Source organism: Triplophysa rosa, linkage group LG17, assembly GCF_024868665.1.
Source record: "Triplophysa rosa linkage group LG17, Trosa_1v2, whole genome shotgun sequence".
Classification (NCBI taxonomy): Eukaryota; Metazoa; Chordata; class Actinopteri; order Cypriniformes; family Nemacheilidae; genus Triplophysa; species Triplophysa rosa.
The window spans coordinates 3130984-3153835 of record NC_079906.1 but is presented as its reverse complement, the minus strand read 5'-3'; the positions used below and the strand labels follow the sequence as shown (position 1 = coordinate 3153835).

General features: G+C 37.7%; 3 protein-coding genes across 5 annotated transcripts in view; 2 read left to right on the top strand and 1 right to left on the bottom strand.

The window, feature by feature from the left end:
• Positions 1 to 7084, bottom strand: hnrnpk (heterogeneous nuclear ribonucleoprotein K). Its single transcript, XM_057357320.1, has 16 exons — positions 7013 to 7084; positions 5703 to 5815; positions 5282 to 5379; positions 5145 to 5201; positions 4533 to 4576; positions 3635 to 3707; positions 3380 to 3493; positions 3166 to 3294; positions 2768 to 3081; positions 2309 to 2362; positions 1973 to 2015; positions 1760 to 1775; positions 1375 to 1407; positions 1187 to 1254; positions 931 to 1100; positions 1 to 825 (listed from the first exon to the last, which is right to left on the bottom strand). The coding sequence occupies exons 2-16, from the start codon at positions 5761 to 5763 to the stop codon at positions 795 to 797; spliced, it is 1305 nt and encodes a 434-aa protein (XP_057213303.1). The 5' UTR covers positions 5764 to 5815; positions 7013 to 7084; the 3' UTR covers positions 1 to 794.
• Positions 7085 to 7249: 165 nt separating this feature from the next.
• rmi1 (RMI1, RecQ mediated genome instability 1, homolog (S. cerevisiae)) lies at positions 7250 to 9634 on the top strand. Of its 2 annotated transcripts, none has more exons than XM_057357175.1 (2): positions 7250 to 7463; positions 7759 to 9634. In XM_057357175.1, the coding sequence occupies exons 1-2, from the start codon at positions 7417 to 7419 to the stop codon at positions 9470 to 9472; spliced, it is 1761 nt and encodes a 586-aa protein (XP_057213158.1). In that variant the 5' UTR covers positions 7250 to 7416; the 3' UTR covers positions 9473 to 9634. The 2 variants fall into 2 exon arrangements, with proteins under 2 accessions (XP_057213158.1, XP_057213159.1); XM_057357176.1 differs by having other exon boundaries at positions 7735 to 9634.
• Positions 9635 to 16462: 6828 nt separating this feature from the next.
• ntrk2a (neurotrophic tyrosine kinase, receptor, type 2a) overlaps positions 16463 to 22852 on the top strand; it is a 38253-nt gene continuing 31863 nt past the window's right edge. For both annotated transcript variants that reach the window (XM_057356670.1, XM_057356669.1), the window contains exons 1-6: positions 16463 to 16921; positions 17597 to 17671; positions 17763 to 17834; positions 18652 to 18720; positions 19288 to 19430; positions 21975 to 22111. In XM_057356670.1, the coding sequence (XP_057212653.1) occupies positions 16737 to 16921; positions 17597 to 17671; positions 17763 to 17834; positions 18652 to 18720; positions 19288 to 19430; positions 21975 to 22111 (681 nt within the window). In that variant the 5' untranslated portion in view covers positions 16463 to 16736. The remainder of the gene's footprint in view (positions 16922 to 17596; positions 17672 to 17762; positions 17835 to 18651; positions 18721 to 19287; positions 19431 to 21974; positions 22112 to 22852) is intronic.

The window sequence follows — 22852 nt, the reverse complement described above, 5'->3', positions numbered from 1 at the left end:
AAAATGGCATTTTCTTTATTTCAGACAAATGACAAAGTCTACAAATGTGTCTGTTTGAAGAACATGAGACAATTTGAGTAAAAAAAATAAAGATAAAAACAAAACAAGGAAAGGGAGAGTGAGAATTGTCTTTCACAAATTACTACCTAAAAGTACAACTGCAAATTTACTTTTGTAAAAAAAAAATATGGACAATGATTGTGGGCCTTTAAGGGGGGCAGACCTACAATAATTCCAGAGGTAGAGCAAATTTCTATTTTGCAAACCAAGCAACACACCAGAGAAGACATACAAAAAAGTACTGCAAGGATTCAGTACGTTGGTGAAAATATTTGTACTTCTGAGGGAAAAAAAAAAAAGCACACATAGGGATTATATTGATGTCCATAGAAATCATTTTCCATACCTATGACTGGATATTTACATGTCATTCCTTAAAATAAAAACTTTGGGGTGAACATATGAAAATATGTACCTTCTGGAGTGAGCATTTTTAATGGTGGTAAATATAATTAAAAAACATTTAACACCGCTGAATCCCCCCCAAACACACAAAATATTGATAAAGCAGCTTCCTTATCCAATGCAAAGTGGTTGTGTGAAGTATGTGAAAGTTGGCCCATATAAAATTAAGATTTATAAAAACAAATCAAAAGAAAGAAACCAATCCCACAAAATCCACAAGAACAGCCAGAGGGTTCAAGTTCAAATCTATGAGAAAATCCTGTCAGGGCATCACGCGGCGGCGAGGACTTGAGCTGCATTTGGATAGATATCCTGAGAAAGGTGGCTGGTTAGTTCTGCCGCCCCAAGAGGTGTAAAGCACTGGCAAAAGTAAAAAAAAAAAGATAGAAGACATCAAATTTAGCAACGGTGATTCAACTGCATATAGCATGCATGCTCCATGAAGTCACCGAGTTTGTGACATACCTGTTTTGTAACAGATACTGGGCGTTCTGTATCTGGTCTTGGGTTCCTGTGATAGTAATGATGCGGTCTTCAGAACCTTGCAGGGGCTCATCAATTTTAATTGATGCTCCAGACTCATGGCGAATCTGTTTGATCCTCTGACCCCCTTTACCAATGATCGACCCTGCCAGCTGAGAATCGCAGCGATGGGAGTTAAATGCACGTTTTGCTTTAAGATGACCTTACATGCGCTTTATGCATAAAGTAATTCACTTACATCTTTAGGAATTGTCACTTGTGTGGTGATAACAGGGCTTTCCATGTCGTTATAATTTCCCCTTCCGCCTTAATATAATTGAACCACAGTGAAGAAGAAAATGTAATACAATAGGACATCTAGGACAATATTATTATCAAAAAGGCAGCTGGCTCATGCTTTTATTTGGGGGTTGGATGGATACTTACCAGACGGATAGGAATCCCAAGATGAATTATTGTCTAATATAAAAAACAAGAAATAAGTGAGATTAAATTGGACACTTATGAACAGACCTATCAAAATGTTCAAGCGACTTAAATTTACATAAAACATACTGCAAGTCCAGCAAAACAAAAGCCATAAGTTATAGGTAGAACTGTATATTCTGCTTTGTATGAGTAACGTATTTGAAATAACCAGTACTAATTACTTTTTCACAAACAGAAATTCTAAAACGGACATGTATGACATGTCTAATGTCCATCGGTCAGTTATTCATATCTACTGCAGCAGCATCTTACAGGATACTGCAAAAGCAGAAATTTTATTCAACTGCAGTAGAACTCAACTACATACAAAAAAACATCTTACCAAATCCTCCATCATTCTGCAAAGCAAGAGAAAAAAGAACACAAGGACATAAATAAAAACACAACAAGCACAAATGAGATCTCCAGCTATAGAGCGAATCCTCTGACAACTGGCTACATAAACATGGATGAAAGGTGGACAGGAAATGTGTTCAGGTGGTTTAAATTGAATAGTTTAAAATGTAAACAAAGACATGCAAGACTGTACACTAACCATGCCGCCTCCATAGCGATCACTGCGTCCTCTCCTTTCCCCACTTGAAAAAGAAAACAATGAATGAATCATATATTAAACATAATGGGTAACTAAAGAACTCATTCTGAAACAGCGCTTAACTACATACTACTGCTTTCAAAATGCTCGAGCAAATATGCAAACAACGAAATAAGCGACAAGAGGAAATAAAGCTCAGAATAAAGAAAAAACTTCAAGGAAAATCTAAATGATGTGTAGAAACAGGCACAAAATTAGATCGGTTATCCATTTGACAGAAACCAAGCAAGTGAAAAAGACAATAACTTTTTTACACTTGTAAATAGAATCACTTACTGCCGTCTCTCTTCCACAGGGCCACGATGGGAGCTGTATGAATACTGGTCATCTCTGTAAACCGACACACAGATTTACACATTTATGCTTGTTTCAATGTTCCAAACTGTTTATTTGTTTATTTTTATTTTATTTACACAAACGGGTGGGAAACAATACAAGGGTGAGCACATGATGATTGAATTTTTAATTATGCATAAATCTAAGAATTCTGATTCTAGATTAAGCAAATGGTGTGTCAACTTGACATGTTTTGGAGCAAAGGCGAGTAGTGCTTGCAATGCAAAACATGTTAACACCATTTTCTGAGTAGTTGCCAGAAAGCTGTCAAGCAGTCAGATTGCTTAGAAAAGTAATCCTAACCCTTAATATAATCACCAGTAACAGTACCATGCCAAGCAAACACCATTAAAACAACAATTGCTTGTACTGGAAGATCTGTAGGTCAAAGTGGCTCACCCTCTCCTGTGGTGCGGGGGTCCCATTTGCATGTTTCGAGGAGGACGACCACCCCCTCTTCCCCCTCTTTGAGGAGGGCCCCTGCGTGGGCTCATGTCATCATAATCTCTCCTGTTCGGTGGCATGTGGTGGCCACCACGCCCTCCGCTGGGGGGCATGCGGTCAAACCCCCCTCCACTGCCCCGTCCCCTGGAAGCGAAGCCTCCCATAGGTCGACGCCCTCGTTCTTCAAACATCGTGCTAAAGCCACCATAGTCATACGTTTCATCATAAAAGTTGGGGTCGTACGGCTGAGCACGGCCTTTAATGGGAGCCTGGAGTCATACAAAAAAAGGGAGTCATAGACCTGCCTAATAAGACCACAAACACACATCTGTTAACACTGTTATTTATCTCACCTCGACAATGAGCTCTAGCATTGTCTTAATGCACTCCACCACCCGCTCTGCTTTTCCCCCAACAAGCACCACACGGTCAGTTGACTGTGGACAGCACTCCTGGAATAGTTTGATGGTGGTCTGGGTGCTCTGAAACAGTTAAAACATTCTCTCCATGAAAATCTTTGCGTATTAATCTGCGACGGAAAAATTCACCGAAAAAAAGTTCTCTTACCTCACGAAGTTCTTTAATCTTAGCTCCCTTTACACCAATGATGCTACCGGCTAGACTCTGATGGATGAGCAGCCTTAGTTCACAGTCAAAATCCACACCCTTGTGATGCTGATACTGCTCCAACCAACCAAATCAAACGAGACATTAATTCAATTCTTCAGATCTCATCTCAGTTTGAGACAGAGGCAAGGATAGTACAGGAAAAGGACATTTGTACTATTTCTTAATTTCAACTGGCACATATTTCAAACTAACCTCTTCCAGAGTAGGTATGATCTTCAGCAGTATCTCAGCAACCGTGGGAATATCGGCACTGATGCTTAGAATTCTGTTAAAACAATGAATCGCATTCCACGAGAACACAGAGGAGAGCCAATATCAGACATACAATCAGCCTGAGCGCAACAACAAATCATTCTTCTGTTAATACTTTTAAATGTCAGGGAGCAGACTGATCCCAAGGAGTGGCATGAAGGCATGCGCTCCTTTTTGTCAAAGGGAGTGGAAAACAGAAGAAAAACAAGCAAACTGAAGCTCCTTTCCGTTGCTGAAATGTAAAGTACAGGAAAGGTCAGATATGCAGTGAGAGATGCTTGGGAACCGATAAAAAGGTGACAAATTGCAGATAGAGAGATCGGAAGAGATGAGATAACAAGAATGAAGCAAAACTTCCAAGCACATTAGAAAAATATAAAAAAGCACAACAGAAGAACAGACTGGGGACAGGAGTGACAGTAAAGAGATAATTCGGGCATACCAGAATAAGTAAAACACCACAGTACAACAACACAACAGAAAAAGGGAGAAAATGTATATATGCGCAGCCCCTTCACCCTCAAAAACTAAACTCATCCTCGTATTACCAAGAAACCTTTAAATTGAAGTACGTTCCATAAAGCTACTATAAATAATGTTTTTCTCTCAATATGGACGTAGAGGGAGACAGGGTGGGAAAGGGCTTTCTTGTGTGACAGAAAAGGCAGTTTCATAGCATAACAGTTGTTCATAATAATAACAGTCATGACAGCATCAAACTCATGTTTTATGGCAGTAAGGGAATAATTTGTACATCAAGGAAGTTAAAACAGTTCTGATATTGGCAGTAACAGAGCTGATATGACTTGGAGGTTTGGAGTATCTGAGTGGCACGTACCGCTCGGGCCCACTGCTGTCTGGGACTGACACAGTGGCATTGTACTGCAGGGGGCGGGGCCAAGCCCAGAGCAATCAAGCACACAGATGTCAATGAAGTAAGCCGCCCAATAGGAAGGGCGCGATTATGGGTGTGGCCAACCAGGGAGTCAGGAGGTCAGGCGGCAACACAGGTGGGCGGTATGAGTCGATCCGGAATATGGGAATTGGCCAAAAATGAACAGAAAAATAAAAACAAGGAAAAGGGGAGAGGGAGTGGAAGAGGAATACATTTTTTAATTGGAAAAACTTTCAGTTTGATTTTCAATTCTCATAATGTTGGAGGAAAATGGAGGACAGGAAATGAACAGAGATTATGAGAATATATTATATTAGGCCAAACACTACTTTAGCGTGCATCACTCATTGGCACATTTCATATACTCTTCAATTTATCAAAGAGTAAAATAGAATGTGATATATACATAATCTAGAGTAATAATCATACACATTGAACATTAAAAAGTAATTGCCTGACTTTGTACAAGGATTGTTGATTTGGTTTCTCGAACTATATTGACAGTAGTCATGTCCAGTATGCTCCAGTAAGCAAGCTTAACAGCAAAGTACTCACATCTGTACGAAGGGCTTTAATATTCCTCCCGCCCTTTCCAATCACTGCTCCGGCATTCTGCAGAAAGAGCCAAACACCATTCTGATACAGCTGAAGAAACAAAACGCTATAAAACACTATGAAAACACTTTTTTTACCTTGCTCTGTAGCAGAATTCTGAGCTCCACCATGTCATCAGAGTTTCTGGAGCGCTTATGGGGTATGTCCTCATCAATATCCTCGGCAGAACGCTTACCTGAAAAGCAAGAGTTGTTCATAATCACAACCACAAAAGAACTGTGACTTATACGTTTCCAATTTCAGAAAAAAAACCTGAGACTACATATAACACTGTTCCCACTCCATTTTACTGTAAATGCCAAATTTCCAAGTAAAAAGGGGTATTTAATCTGAACAAAACCATAGGGTGGAGCTTCTTAGAATCAATTTGATTGTGAGGAGTGTGTGCTATACTTAAACGCAAGTTGTTCACATTCGTTTCTTTGATATAACATGTCATAATGAATTGTAACATATAATAAAGCATCAGATTTCATTTAGTGTTAACTTGAAATTCACCATTACTCTCTTTGATGCTGAAAGTGGTCTCCTCATCTTGGGGGTCGTTTTCTAGATCCATTACCTTTATACAAGGAGTGAATATACACAGCCTTCTCTGTCCCAATGTATGCCTAAGGAAAATTACAAGTAACATTAGTGTATAAACAAACTCTATGCCCAGACAATAACTTTCAGTATTATTGTGTTAAGCCTTTATCGTAACTTTAGTTGCCTTTAGCATGACTAGTGAAAAGGTAGTTTTTATAAGATAGGAAATGCTTTTCTACAATAGTACTATTAATTATCATACTGTGGTATAACAAGCAATAAGAATAAATCTATAGTATATGTTCTGTCTCTGACAGCTCATATGCCAATGGACAAACTACAAAGGAGGGCGTGATCACTAACAAGTTAATAAAAAAAAAAAACAGTTAAAACAATTTGGCTGCTGTTTTGAAAACACGCTTAAATGGGTATGTAATGCTTACAATCGCTCGTTTCAAAAACGACAAAAGATTCCTATGTTTCCCAAAACGAAACCTGGGTTTTAAAACACTCCCGTCGTCTAAAATAAATTAAATGCTTCCTGTAATGGTTAGACTGCGAATAACAATAGATAGTTTCAGGAAGCTAATGAACCAGCTAACGATGAAACAAGTTGTTATATTGTTTATTACCCCCGTGTTTGAAAATAAAGAAAAAAACAAATACATAGACTTAAGCCAAAGCATGGTCACGAGTGTAAACGATAATAAACCCAGTTAAACCAGTGTGGCTGCTGTTTTGAAAACACGCTTAAATGCGTATGTAATGCTTACAATCGCTCCTCTCAAAAACGACAAAAGATTCCTATGTTTCCCAAAACGAAACCTGGGTTTTAAAACACAACCGTAATCTAAAATGAATTCAATGCTTCCTGTAATGGTTAGATTGCTAATTAACAATAGATAGTTTCAGGGAAGCTAATGAACCAGCTAACTTAACAATGTAATAACAAGTTAATCACTGTTTATTACCCCCGTGTTTAAAAAGAAGATACAAATACATAAGCCTTATATTTGACTTAAGCCAAAACACGGTCACGAGTGTAAACGATAATAAATAAAGAGAGTTCGTCAAAGCTGTTAGCTTCCATTAGCTAGGAAAGCTAAAGCTAGCGATCTAGAAGGAGAAAAGCCAGGCTAATTGTGGCGATTAGCCTTTTGTGCAGAAACGCAAATCGAATATTCAAGGCCGCAAGTGTGTTTAACATTAAAAATACATAATTAATTAAATACTAAACAATATGGAAACGTAATTTTACACCAGGAAACGTAACTACTGACCTGTTCCAGTGGTTGTTGTACTCGGTTCGTAACAACAACTGACGCACACAATCTTGGTTTCGCCGATAAGACTTTCACCAGATTTTTTTGACCAATGAAAGCGCCTCCCTCCACTAACAAGACGCGTTATGATTGGTCTAAATAACAGCCTATCAAATACTAAAGCAGAGTCATTGGCCAAAAGTAACGCCAGTCAGTTTTTATAACCAACTACAACACAGCCTAGATGATCTCTCAGTAAGGATACGGTTGTGTGCTACTTTCTGCGTAAAACGAAATACTATAGATCTTAATAATCACTCGCTCCAGTTGAACCGCAAACACAACGTTGCCTAAATTATGATAACAATACACCGATATCAGCGAGCAGCGTGTAATATGTTGGCCCTCTAAAACTACAATGAATGCAGCCTGCACTAAAATATAAGTGGAATTACTCATTACCTTTTTGGTAAGTAATTTATCGTAATTAACCGGCAAATAAATAGTAAAATACGCTGTACAAAATTATTTTGTTCCATTTCATTTATGTAGCTCATGTTATTTAGTATTTCTTATTAAAGTATTTTTATTTACTATATTATTATATAAGTTTTCTATAAAATCATTATCTAATGTTTACCATTTGAAATGCATGCAATTAAAACAAGGCCTATATTTAAAAAGGCAAATTAAATTGTTTTTAATTTATAAATCAACAAGTCTGTCTTTCTATTTAACAGATGAAACCCCTGTGTTTGTGTCAGTGAGAAGATGTACACAGAAAGTGAAGTCCAGGTTACCAAGGGATGGCTGAGCTCTCAATGGCACATCTTGGTCCCACCTGCCTGGCTGGATGCTTGTCTAAACTGGGTGAAGGAAGAGGCCAGCGGAGAAGCCATGCCTCAATCGCTGCTGAACCAACGTGTTTTGGAGCAGTGGCTTTTAACTGACCTGAGGGACTTGGCCCATCCTGTGCTCCCCGCAGGCCTTTCTGATGCACAGAAGACAGAACTGAACAGCTGCTACTGTATTCAAATGGACTCCTTATTGGACATCAGCCAGCCTGCATACTCTCAACTGCAGCATATCCGGGGCACTGACCGCTCCAACGAACAAGTCTCAGCCTTTACGCAGGAAACTCAAAGGCCTTGGGAGGCCAAGCCTACGCGCATGTTAATGCTGCAACTTACAGATGGAGTGCAGAATTTGGAGGGTATGGAATACCAGCCTATCCCAGCTTTAAGAGCCAACCTGCCACCCGGCACAAAGCTACAGTTGGTTGGGCCAATTGTTGTCCGTCTTGGAGTGTTGCTGTTGAAGGCAGAGAATGTTAAGGTGTTAGGAGGGGAGGTGGAACAGCTCTTGGAAATATATTCTCAAGGCAGATTGCTTAGTGAAGTATTGGGTCTGCCTGAGGAAAACCATCCACAGGCTGAGGAACCAGATGACCAGGAGCTCTTGGCCAGTGTGGAGGCTGTGGTAGATCTTCAAGTGGCTGACAGTGGTTATCACAGCTTGACTTCACAAGCTTCTACCAGATCATCTTTTCCCCACTATCAGTCACAACGGCAGCCAATTCCCCAGCCTCAGATAACACCCATTTCCAGTGAAAACAATTGGGATGTGGTTGAAATTCCAGATGATGACTTCAACAGTATTCCAGACCATTTTGATGATGTTCCACAAAACGTTGATAGCAATATGGCGGATGATATTCTTGAGGACTTTGATGACATCCCATTAGAAGAGCTGGACAGTGTGATGTGCCCCATAGATTCAGAAGTCTTACCCAGCACAGGGGCTCACACTGAAATTGCGCAACAGACCTTTCCTGCTTCAAACTTGCCAAATATGCAAAGTCACATCAACCGGGTGAAAAGTGGAGGATTGATCCACACAAAATTTGCCAAAACTTCCACTGACATCAGCAGTCACCACAAGAGGTCTATACATGAAATTCCCTCTACGTCTGGTGTGAATGAATCCAAATATATTGCAAGTAGCTCTACAAACAGAACAGAATCTTCTAATTGTGAGCAAAAAGCTGTTCCTCCTATACCCAGGTACCTTTGCACAATACAGGCTGGCTCTTGGCCGCCTGCTGACATTCAAGTTTTACGACTCCAAGCCTTTATCGTCACGCTGGTGGGAAACTTGCGCAGTAGTGGAGGCGAATGGAAATTAGGGGCCACCATATCTGATGGAACTGGGTACCTGGATGTGGATTTGTGCGATGCCATGCTTGCTAACCTGATAGGCTTTTCAGCAACAGTGGCCAGAGCGCTGAGGAAAGATCCAGCGAGACGCAGTGAAGTGGACAATGGAATACTGCATTGTCAGAAAGAACTGGTGGACATGTGCTGTATGATGAGTGTGAAAGTGGATCAGATGGGCAGAGGAGTTGTGTTGCGTGCCGATCTGCTTACTGAAAATGAATGCTATGAGCTGCAGAGAAAAGTGAAAAAGAAGAGACTTTAAGTGGTTTTATTTTCTCCACTCTGGCAGTGTTTCTTATGATTCACTGGTTTCAATCCTAGGATCTTCCGCTTACTTTCTCAAAAATGCACCTTGTACAATTTTTGGTTAAAATATTGTATTCTATTTTTTCATTATGTTGCGTAAAGTTTTTTTGTTACTTGTTATATTTTAATATGTTCTGTGTTTATAATAAACAATTTATTTCTTTAATTTGTAGCATTGTTTCAATGGATTTCTTTGGAAAATGTGAGGGGTGCCTGCCCAGATAAAACTTATTGCCACAATCCTAAGAAGTTGTGGGTCCTTGGCTTGCACAGGGCATTGCTAGAGCTATGCCAGGTGGTTGCTTACTGATCCAAAATAGGCATGCGTAGGTACAGCTTCGGTCCCATAGCCCTGGGATTAGGGCTGTGCAAAAATATCGATACATGTAACTATCGCAATATTTTTTTTTTGGTAGTGTATCGATAGTGATACCTCTACTATCGATATTTTTTTTTAAATCATGTCATATACATACAGCCAAAAGTAAGCGAGAATGGCGAAAAATATAAGAACGCTTGGAGCTCTCAGAGCTGATGTGTGGGTGTGCTTTGGTTTTCAAAATAAGTAATGGAGTAATGAGTTATATAAAATAATGCTGTTTGTAGGCTTCGCAAGTTATGACACAAGTCACTTGGCTACTGCAGTGCATTAGACAAAAAGTTTATTAAGAAAAGTAACAATGACATTTATTGTGCTTTCACGGATGTGACATTTACAGCACAGATGAACCAGAGGTTTTATACTGCCCATGTTCATTGTTTTAACTGTAATGCACCACAACAGCCAAGTGACTTGCGTGAGCCACCTTATTCCCATGTGCTACCCACATGAGGGGCACAATCCACAGTTTGAGAACCCAAACCTCTGATCTAAAGGTCCATGCATCGCACATCATGGCCACTCTACAGAGGTAAGGGATGTTTTTACACTTATCATTACAGAAAACTCCCGGAGGTGCACAGCATGTTGTATTTCTAGCTCTACTTTTTACATTTTCTATTTAAAGTATTGCAATATATCGCAAATGTGTATCGTATCGAAATACATAGCAATATATTGTATCGTGATATGTATCATATCGGGAGGCACTTGCCAATACACAGCCCTACCCGGGACACACTGGATGTTTTTCAGATCAACCAATTTTAAAACAGTGGGAGACCACAGTCACAAGGGCATTTTGAACTGATTTTTAACATTGTAATCGTCAGAATGCCCACACTAAACCACTCGGTGGGCTTACACACCTGCTGATTGTATTAACAATTTTACAGTGGCACGAGATCTCACAGACATTTGCATGATTAAACATGACTTCAGAAGAACACCAGCGTCACCAGCCCTGCGTCTGAAACGCCTACTTCCACACTACATAATTGGTCAAATTCAGTATGAGTCATGAATTGTATGTCCGAAACCAGCAGGCTGGGGCAGCCTTTGTCACTTTATTGATCTTTGAATGTGGCTTTCGAAGGATGCAGCCTCTAAATTGAGATGCAGCAGAAGGTGCTGGAAAAGCAAAGAATGTGAAATATTTTTCTGAAGGCAGTTTAATATCTCAGGACAGACATGAGACTAATGAACAACTATCACAAAGCATAAAAACAGTTGTGGATCGCCCAGGTAATAACAACAACAACATGATCATCACTTAAAAAGTTCACTTACCTTTCCATAGCACTTTGAATATTTAATGGGGTGTGCTCAATAAAGACATGAAAGATTATAACTGTTGTTAGTTTAAGCACATCGTGTTTTCTCAATACCTGTAACTTTATCAGGTTACATTTACAGTGATGACACATTAATTGCAAATAAAAAATATAAAAGAAAAAACAGTATCTAGTTCTGATGACTAATAAGTTACAATATACTGAGTGGCCAGTCCTACATGTTCTCTTCATCTCTGAACTTTCTTTTCTCTGTGCCCTTCATCCTTATGGCTAAATAGATCAGACATTTCACATACTGTAAATCTGCAATACTCTAATCTGCAATGTTTCTTAATATTTTTAGTCGTTATATCATGTGTTACCCATTCCTACTTGTTCTCTTGTTTTAAATGTATTGAATATCGTTGCGTTCAGTGCTCGAATTGAAGGGGGGCTGGGGGGATCCGGGATCCCCCATAAGAAGTAAAAAATAGACTTAGGGTGGTCCCTCGGATATTTTTATTTGAGTAAAAATGATAATGACAAATGTGATTAAATTCATGCAATGGATATGGTAAATTTCGTGAATTAATTATTTACAATAATTTATTTTAAGTTTGTTTATGGGCTAGTTGTCATATCTCTTTAAATTTTAAACGCCCCGCCCCACGTCTAAAGACCGCTAACGCAGGAAATGTTGACATGACTGCTTGATTAGCGTCGCTCCGGTGAAGTTAACTTAATTCAGCTAAAAATTGGAGAATAATAAACATCCACTCGCAGTCGGGAAGAGGAAGCTTCTAACTTTTTTGAAGGGTAATTTTCTCTCTATATACATCTATCCACTATATTTATCAACTCCATGTCGGGGCTTTTGTATTCCTTGCGTAAATTATTATTAGGCCTGGTTCTGGGGTGCTAGAGATCTCGATGAAGATGAGTGACAGCTTTTTAGTCATTATAAAGGGAGTGCTCGTTGTGCAGTTTCTGTGCTATATATAAATTAATCCATTCAGAATTGTATAAAACTTGTTTTTCATGCTGCTAAGACCAACTGCCACATACACGCTGCAAAGTTTCGGGAATTACATCAGCATATAAATGCGGGATTCACTCTTGAAATAGCTATGATTGACATATTAATAGCCACAATTAGTTCCTGAATAAAGCACTCACTCATAACAGTCCCTTGCCGCCACCTACTGGACTATGTAAACTGCACTGAAATCGTTGAAAAATCCCCACAACACTAACACAGACTAACAGCCGGTCTTGTCACAATTTATATTTTGAATATCTAATAAACTAGTTTATTGCATTTAAACAAGTTTTTTGGAACAAACATTATTATCACAAAGTGTCAATCATCCAGTTGTTTTTAGGGAAAATAGTAAAATACTACATTGGTAAATAATGCTAGAATTATTCTGTTGGACGTACACTACTGTTCAAAAGTCATTTCTGTTCACCAAGCCTGCATTGATTTGATCCAAAATACAGTAAAAGAAGCCTGTTCTTTTATGTAAGCCTGTTTTTAATAAATAGCAGGGCTCGACATAAAGGACTGCACGATGGGAGATCCTCGGGACAGTTGAGAGAACTGTCACTTGCCCGATCGGGCCAGTGCTGTATCGTCATGGAAATTTATAATTTGTACGTTTTTAAGACTTGCCTATTTAAATATTCCCAAGAAGATGCAAAAGAGGACTGGATTCGGTTCTCGCGTGCTGTTTAATATACGTGCGCAGCCGCAATGGCGCATCAGACAACACGCAAAATACTAAATTGAGTTCTCTTTCACGTCTTTTTACTCTTAATATGACATATCGACACAAAATTATGTAAAAATGCCAATATTATACTAGTATACTTTTAAAAAGTAATCAATTATGTCTAACGGGAACAAAACGCATGCATGTGGAAACAAAACGCGTATGTTACATTATATTAGATCCGTGCTTCTCTTAAAGGGGCAGCAGCATAATAAACGTCTCAGTTTTGTTCATCAAACAACAAAGAACGAATACAAAAAACACTCACTGCTCTTCACTGATTAAATTATAACTTTAGTAAGGTTAAATCAATATTATATTTAATACAGTGAAGACTATAAAGTTCAGTAAAAATTGGAATCACTTGCCCGACTGGGCCAGTAGAAAAAATCCTTAGTGTTGAGCCCTGAATAGTAAATAGTTATGCATATTATGATAAAATATATTCTGTATTTTGTATAAACTGTATATTGCGAGACTAACCCCCACCCCCACCAAAAAAAGTCTTATGGTGCGGAACCCCATTAGACTTGATTCAATTCGAGCACTGGTTGCGTTCGAGTTAGGGTTTTGATTAAATAAAATTTGATGCAATACAAATAAAATCCAATAGATGGCGCGAGCTTGCAGTGCGGCATTCAGATCACTGCTTCCTTGACATCAAAAATATGAGCGCTGCAAAAACAGAAAAGTGTGGCGTGTTTAACAAGGAACGGACATCAAAATAATTCATCTATATCGTGATTTGCCAAGAAAGGATTGCTCTTTTTAAAGACTACAGTCTGCTTTCTTTGGTTTTTAACACATATTTTCATGGTGATGGATATGAGGACTACGCCTATATAGTAAAAGTCATCTAGTAGGCCTACTTGAGATGATTTGATAATTGTAAATATGCCTCACAGTACATATTAAATGAGAATTGTATCTTAGTAGTAACAGAAAACTATGGTTACTAAAGTTAAAGGGATTGTTCATCCAAAAATCTTTTTTTGTTTTTGCCTCGTGCCATTTTAAACCTGAATGATTTTTTTTCCTCTTCGGTGTACAGATGGAGATATTTTGAAGATTGTTGTTGGTAACCAAACAACATTATCCCCCAGACCCGCACCAGTGCTCAATTAATTATGTCTAATTGGGTGTCCCAAAAATCTTAAAACCTATTTTAAAATAGTTTAAAAAAAATATGTAAAACAATTCTAAATATATTATTGGAATGTCTATTTACACCTTACACAAACTCCACCCACCAATTTCTGATTGGAATAGAGAAAATATAAGAAGGACCCTGTGTTCTGTATTGGATAAATACAGTAGAAAGAGAGAGAGACAGAAAATTACCCCCCCCAAATGAGTATATAACCTTCTAATTCTGAATCCAAGTGGGGATTTCTTAGCATTCTTTTTGTTGTTGTTGCCCGAACTACCTTTAGAGAGGTGCGTAAATTATATAAAGCACTTACGTTTTTAAAGAGACATGAAAGTCACTTAAAAGACTTATTGCAAATAATTAATTCACAATTTGCACAAATTTTACATTTGTAATTATTATTATTATTAAAAAATACCTGAAGGATCCCTGTAAGTCTATTTTTAATCTCTTATAGGGGTAATGCCTTATGGGGGTCCCGGATCCCCCGGCACTGTCCCCCAGTCTATTATATTGACACACTGAAACAATTCTCAAAATATCTTTTGTATTCCATAGAAGAAAGAGTCTATATACAGGTATATACAGGTTTTGAACATCATTAGTGCGAATAAATGATGACAGAATTTTTATTTTTGGGTTAAGGGCCCATCACTTGGATTAAAGTTAGCTAATAACCAATTTATACAATACTTTGAAAGACTGGTTAAAAGCTACTAAAAATAAACAACTTGAAACTATTAAAAATGTAAAGTCTTTTTATGAGCAGATACAAAACAATAATAATAATTAGCTAAATTATTTATTTAATTTTATGTGCATCATTATTTTCATTTGAAATATACTCTTCTTTCTGATATTTGATTTGACTGTGCACTACTCATCTGCATTGACAGAGGATGAAGAGCCCAACAAGCTTGTGTTTAACAATCTAAAAATCTCTCTAGAATATAAATCGAACTACCATTCACAATCAACAACTTTGTAATGTTTTGAGTGATGGAGACACGTCAAAACGAAAGTATAATATTTGTATAGTTCACCCAATGACTTCCATTGTGCAGGCACAAAGTCATATAGACTACTTGAGGAATGACATGAGGGTGAATACAATTTATATTCTTGGGTGAACTGATGGACATTGCTGTCCTCATTTTAACACATTGATTTTCATTTTACCTTTGTATTTTATTGTTCTGCACCCCAGAACGTTTTCTTAATCTATTCACTTATTTAAATGATTGTGTCTGTTGGAGGGTGAGCGCTTGACATGTAATCACGTGATTTTCATTTTACTCACTTTATACTCATTTACCCTTCTAACTATCACTGAATGTATGAGAATACACATGAAAATTCACAATCCAAACTTAAATGGTTGTAATTCTTGAATGCTTTGAAATACAGGCCCAAGGCTGGTCTCTTGGACAAATAGTTATTTACTTTAAGTTTTTCTACATAATTTATATTGTTATAAACTGTTCAAATTTGAATTATAAAGACATTTCTAGTGATATATAGTTTGTCATAAATAGATAAGTAAATTTAAATGTTCCACTGAATGAACAGTGTCATTGAAAAGGTTAAAATGCTAAACAAAAGTTCAAATTTTTATTTATTATTTTTAATAAGCTTTTGATTATAAAATTGTATTAAAGATTTTCAAACTATGGTTTTGGCCCAATGACGCCCCCCTCCGTGCGGCGCTCTTACTGCATGCAGGATCACTACAGCGCTGTCAGGACTCAGGAGAGGATTTGCAATAAATCACTCATTTAATGTTTACTAATGCACTGTTATTAGCTCACATTCGTGCATTTAGGTTCAAGGCACTGCATAGTTTTAGCATTATGGTTTATGCCATATGTCATAGTCTAAAGATAGACTAAATAGGCTAACTAGATAACAGTGCAAAGGCAAGGCAACCTTCACTGTACCCCATTGCGCGCACACGATTATGTCTGGTTTGTCTTTGATTTATATTCTGGCATCACGCGTCTAGTCTGGCGTGACGAGATTGATGCTTGTGCGCAAACTGCTGCTGTGTGTGGTCTACAGCACATCTGCCAGCTTTTGGGGTAGTGGGTAGTTGGTGGCTGTCATTAACCCAATCTGAGAAACATTAGAAAACAATTGCCCTGACCTAAACTGGTACTAGGAATAATTTAATAAAGTGATGCACGGTAACGTATGACATTCCATATGCATTGCTCTCGATAAATTCGTACAGCAGCGTGTAAATCAAAGTCTTAAAGTCTGTGTGGGGCATCGGGATGTTGTCAATAATCAATAAGGTGTTTTGATGGTCTTTTCGCCCTCTCTTATCGTCTCCTCCCCTCTGATGCGCTGCGCATCATCCGGCTCTGCGCGCACTCACTCCAGCGCTTACATTTCTCACGAGCGCGTCTCCTGCTCTTATTGCGCCGCATCAGACGCTGCAGTTAACGCATCTCATTCTAGGTACAGGCAAACAAAGGCCAGAAAAACAGTGACACTTTACCCAAAGATACGCGTGAGACTAGATCGCCTACGCGTTCCAGATCTTTTCTGCGTGTCTCGCGCTCGGACGCTCCAGACGCGAGCGCGCGTTTTTGCACTGCCTTCGCGCATCCAGGAGTCTTAAATCTGGCGGCGAGGACCCGGAGATGAGCCTGCTGTGGTGGGGGTTCGGTTGGGTTCCGGTGCTGCTCGCGCTTTGGAGGCCCGGAGCCGCTTGCCCCGAGCTCTGCACGTGCAGTGGCGTGCGGATCTCCTGCGTGGACTTGGAGCGTAGTATCAAGGCTTTTCCCATGCTGCAATCCGAGGCAGAGATGGAGAACATCACGGACATGTAAGTTGAGATGAAGACCCTTTATAAAAGACCAAGGAGCTGCATGCCAGGGGGTTTATACAGAATCACAAATGATTTGTCTTTAAGTGTTCCTTTTAGTCAGTAGATTAAGTTTAAAAAACTAGATATAAAACGGTCATTCAATGAATTACATGTCATAACTTTGCTTTACATTTGTGATTTATTGCACTTGTTCCACAGTAATCTTTTATATCCAAGCATTAGTTTTATAAGTGTATCCAAGCAGTGACATGTCTATCTTCTTAAAATAGGCATATTTTAGAGATTCGGTTAAAATGATTATACTCTACTGCAGTGGTTCTTGTGTTATTTGTTGCACACAAATAAATAAGAGTGTTGTCATTATGTGTTAGATAGGACCCAAAATATCTGGTTTTGTCACTCTCATTGAAAGAATTTGCATTAATTTGAAGAGGTTGTGTTAGTTAGTTGCATGTAGAATGAGGTCTATTCCAAAATGTTCCTTAAATACAATACATTACAAGGTCAGGTACAACAGAATATCTTTTCGGATAATTTTGAGAATATTTGCCTTGCCGTGTATTAGTCATGAATCAGTTATGATATTTATTGCTTGCCATGATCAGAAAAGTGTATTTTGTATTACAATTTATCTGGGAAATAAGAGTGAGCATGTTTTTTTATGATATACAGATACATTGCAAATCAAAGCAATTTTACTTCTATTAATGAAAAGGATCTCATCTTATACCACAACCTGAGAAACCTGTGAGTACTAAAAAAAATGGTTGAACTGTCATTCAGATAATTATTTTAGTAATGTTGCAAATTGTAACATCAATGTCGTGTTGTTCTACAGAACAGTAACAAACACAAGGCTCACATATATTTACCGGGAGGCCTTTGAGAACAACCAGAAACTTCAGTATCTGTGAGTGCTTTGTTATGGTTTATGAATACATTTTGCAGTTGTATTGATCAGCATATTTGAACTGTTTAGAAATGTCTTCTGTGGCACAGAATTACACATTCTACAATATAATGTATGTGGAACATTTGCTGAAGAGTTTGGAAGTGAATTAGCGCATGAGTTATTGGCAAGTTGTTGTCATGGCTCTGCTTCATTTAGTCATGTTTTTCTTGGTCCTGTAGCAGAGCCATGACAAAGTCTTTGGTTATGTGTGGAGAGAAACATATTGTTGTCCTTTTGACAATAATATACGTTCTCTCCAGTGTCTCGTCTCTGTTCCCGCCATCTCGTTTCCTCGTTATCTTTCCCTGAGTGTTTAATTACCCACACCTGCCCCGTGTCGTTATCCTTTGTCTGTCTTCCCTATTTAATACCCTCATGTTTCATTGTCCTGTGTCGGTCATTGCGTGTGCTATGTGCTGTCTTCAGTTGTTTTGTTCTCGTCCAGCGTTAGCGTTATTGCCTGTTCCTGTTGTAGCTATGTCATCGGCTAGTAAGTGTTTAGTTTAGTTTAGTTTAGTTTAGTTTAGTTTAGTTTAGTTTGTCAAGTGATTATTCAGTCTAGTGTTTAGTCAGTCTTCGTTCTGTGCTTGTTTATTATTTCTTGTTGCTGTTTTACCCCATCGCGGGTCCTTGTTTTGTGTTTGTTAAAATAAAGTCTTTTGTGTTAACCCCTTAATCACTGCCTGCCTGCATTTGGGTTCTCCACCACGTATTTCATGACAGTTGTATGTTGTATGCTTTGTATGAATACTAAATGTGGTATGGTTCCTTACAGAAATCTCAAGGAAAACAATCTGTCATATCTGTCGTGGAGGACTTTTCGGCATTTAAACATCTCATATCTGTGAGACTTTTTTCATGCTAATATACAGTTGAAGTTTACAGAAAAAGTTTGACTTTTGTTAAATTTGTAAATCTCGTATTTGTAGTAATATATAAAAATTATAATATATTACAATATATTATATATACAGTATACAGTATATTATAATATATCACATACATATGCATATATATATGTATGCAATATGTATGTACAATGTGGCTAAAATAAAATATTTATTTTACATATTTATTCCAAGTCACTTAAAAATTCAGTAAAGAGAAAATGTAAAATATCCATTAGCAAGGCTTCTCTGAAAATTATGTGACTTACACAATGAAAGCTGACACTGGAAATCGAATACAATGAAAGCTGTTAATTAGCCAAGCAGGACTGGTTATAAAGCGATTATCTCCAAAAGGCCAAATAAATGGAGATTAACTGGCCTGGCCGCTGTATCTGTCAATCACTAATACTGTTATAATACAACATTGTTCTTTCAGGCTACACATGTAGTGGGTTGTGTTTTAGTGCATGCATGATTTTGAACGTGTTTTTTAGAGGTTGAGAAATTTCTGTGTGTTTCAGATTGCTAGCAGGTAACCCTTTGCAATGCTCATGTGAAAATGTCTGGTTAAAGCAGTGGAGAGGAGAGGAGGCGGAAGAGCTGCTGTGTGTTCTGGAGGGAGGGAATAGGAGATCCCTTTCCACGCTTACACTGCCCAACTGTGGTAAGAACAAACTGATTATTAAAGAAAGGAATACTTTCTTTTATTGTCATTTTTTATCCATGAATGGAAAAGAACATTTTTGTTGCTGTTTAAAGGGGACATATCATGAAGAATCACATTTTCCTTGATCTTTTAAGATAAAAGAGTTCATTGTATGAAAACATACAGAAAACTTTCCTGCTAGTGAAAAAAAGTCCATTTGCTCAAACTAAGCTGCAAATACATCTTGTTCTGTACTTCCATGACATTCTGACATGAGGAAGATTAATACATTTTAAAACATAAATGCCCACATTTACATGTCAAAACAACACTTGTCTTGCCCTGTCTCCGTGGGTTTTATTATTATTGCTGTTGTCAAGTTCAAATGTTTAATTTGTTCGAAAGTTTTAACTTTATATAGTTTAGAAAAAAAATAGTTTGCTTTAAATGGGAGCCTGTAGAAAGCCAGGGTACCATTTCAAGTCAACATTTAAATGAAAATTAAGTTATATTAAGAACACTTGGTAATATAATTAAAAGTAATTAAAGTAGGATCCCATTGTTTACAAAGACGAGCGTGGAAAAATAAACAGACTTATCTATGTGGTTGGTTATAATATAACAATTTATTTTATATTTATTATATATTCATAATAATTTATATTAATATTTTATTTGTATATTAATTGTAATAAATCAAATTAAAACTCCTCAGCGGTTATAGATTCTTTGCAGAGGTCTACCGGAAGTTAACTTTGGGCCACATAACGTTTGTTTATGTTGTTGCCGCTGAAACGTCTGTAGTGCAAAAAATATATGATCATTAATAAATAACATTATAAGTTGACCTCAGGAAAATATAAACAACAGAAACATACAGTACTGTAAATGTTGTGAAGTGAGGATGTTTGTAAAATAAAGCCATAAAAATATTTTATAATGCAATGAATATATTTTTACTTCTTTTAACTTAACTATGAACTAGGTAGCTTTACAGAGTATGGGAGAGAGTGCTACATTTCTTATGGATTTGGGTTCAGTAGTTTTCTCTATTTCTTGATCTCAGACTGACTCAATAACACAGAGTGACGATTGTACTCATTTTTTATTTTAAGTAAACCATGCTTGATTATGCTCAAAGCATGCATGGCAATATAATATTTAGGAGTGAAGTTTTGTTTTTTAAAATTGGTCTCGTCCAAGCTGTAGCTTCATGGCTGTGGCTTAAGTCGTGGATAATTATTGATCCAAAGAGCAACCTCCAGCCAGGCCTATTTTAAGCATTACCACAGCCAAAGGGCCTCAAGGGAGGAAGAGAGAACAAGAGAGAGAGAGGGAGGAAAAAGGAAAAATAGAGTGAGACGGGGGGGATCCCCGGAATGCAAAAACACTGGGACATTTAAAGTCAGATTCTGCTGTGAGCGTCTGCTGGCCTATGGCCACAGACTGTCTCGGTTTTCTATTTTTGTGTCATGAAAGAAAATGAGCTGTTTCAGTCAATTGTTTCAATCTATCATAGTCTGAAGAATATCTAGAGTGCCAAATTTACATGCGAGATTTTGTGATAATTTGCAATTTATACGAACAGACAGTAAATCATATGAAATAGGTAAAGTGACCTGCAGCTTTCTGCTGTAGCAAGAGATGCCAGGAGCACAGTGATAAGCACCCAACTGTGGCCGTCTGGATGCAGAGAGAGATACAAATCTAACTTGGCTATCTGATGACATCAACACAGAGGCAGTCTGAACCGTCCACACTGCTTGAATTGGCTGTTAACACTCAGCAGGCTAAAATGGCATTCCTGTGACGCATGGGGAAAACTGATTCAATTTCTAAGGCAAAATATCAAATATTAAATGAAAGAAAATACTATATAAAGGGGTTATTATTCTTCATAATAAGGTTCAATTCATTAACATTTCTACCAGTGACCAACTATTTGTTTATCAATCTAGGTTCATATTAATATAATCGTTCATTGTTAATTCTTGTTAAAACATTTTTTTTTTGCATTAATTGATATAGATATGACCTTATTGTAAAGTGTGACCAACACAAAATAATAAATTCAAGTTCTATTGCTAAAACAAGTCAAATAAATCTACCAAAACAAGTAATCTTGGTAAGATTAAGCCAGATTTGCATATTAAAAAGTGAGAGAGAGAGAGAGAGACATCTAAATAAGACCTCAAATGTTTTAGTTTGATCATTCATAAAGTTGGACATTTCCCAAAGGTATTTATAGTAAAAATGTGGGCACATAGAACATATTCATTTCTTGGCTGTTTTGTTAAAATGTTAATAGCATTTATCATGCGGTATACGATTTTTACATCTTTCTCTTTAGAATAAAGTAAACAGATGAATTGTATTAAAAACATACATTTCTGTCAGATTTTATGTTGACTATCAAAACAAAACAAGTCTTGTGAGTTTGCTGCTCAAGTAACTTTATCCTGTTCTAAGGCTATTTAGATGTTTTAGAAGATACAACTGTCTGGAGTACATACTTGGTCAGCACAAGTAAATCTTCTGGTTTGTTGTGTGTTTTTGTTATAGTTCTCCCCACTGTGAGTCTCAGACCCTCTAAGATCACCATGTTGGAAGAGTTAAATGTGACGCTGACATGCAATACATCAGGAACGCCCACACCCAGTCTGAACTGGAACACCTGCAAACTAAATTCCCGATACGAGGTAATGCTGAATTCAATCTGAATATTAAGATCTGACTAGGGAAGTATGGGATACAATAATGTTTAGGTTTAATACAGCTCTTAAAATTAATATAGCAGGAATAACTTTGTTTGGGTCTTTGGGTCATTTGAAACATGTATAGATCATCTTTTTACCTGTAATGATAAAGATAATTCTGCTAGATTAACAAATATGTTTTGTTTTTTTATATTATTTTTTGATATTATGGCATGATTTACTGCAAAGTCAAACCTGTCAAAATTAAAATCTAAATCTGTCACGCCGGTGAGGAAGAGAAGAACCCAAATGCAGGCAGCAGTTCAGGGGTTAACAGAAAAGGTTTATTAACATACAGGAACAAAACAAAAACCCACAATGGGGTGACAAAACACTATAACAAAAAGACTCTTCAAAAGGAAAAACCAAACACTTCCCTCTGGGGGGGCAAAACGGGAACTAAAACAATAAACAAACAAAACTCACAAGAACCGGACAATGCAGAACAAGGCAAGGTAGGAACACGAGAGATGCAGGGACACGAGAGATGCAGGGACACGAGCGTGGAACATAGAACACGACGAACTGGATACAATGAACCGACACAGGACAAAGAATACACAGGGTTTAAAAAAGGAACACTAACAAGGGTTGATGACACAGGGAGAGTGACGGCCAGGTGACAATACTCAAACAATGATGGGACAGGTGAGAGGGATGAAACACAAACGGAGAAACAAGGGG

Excerpts from the sequence above, each read along its gene's own strand:
- hnrnpk (XM_057357320.1), bottom strand. The coding sequence starts at position 5,763 with ATGGATCTAGAAAACGACCCCCAAGATGAGGAGACCACTTTCAGCATC. Across the intron at positions 5,380-5,702 it reads CAGCATCAAAGAGAGTAATG|GTAAGCGTTCTGCCGAGGAT; the intron begins GTGAATTTCAAG and ends CTTGCTTTTCAG. Across the intron at positions 2,016-2,308 it reads CCTGTGGAAGAGAGACGGCA|TGGGGAAAGGAGAGGACGCA; the intron begins GTAAGTGATTCT and ends TTCTTTTTCAAG.
- rmi1 (XM_057357175.1), top strand. The coding sequence starts at position 7,417 with ATGCAGCCTGCACTAAAATATAAGTGGAATTACTCATTACCTTTTTG. Across the intron at positions 7,464-7,758 it reads AATTACTCATTACCTTTTTG|TGAGAAGATGTACACAGAAA; the intron begins GTAAGTAATTTA and ends TGTTTGTGTCAG.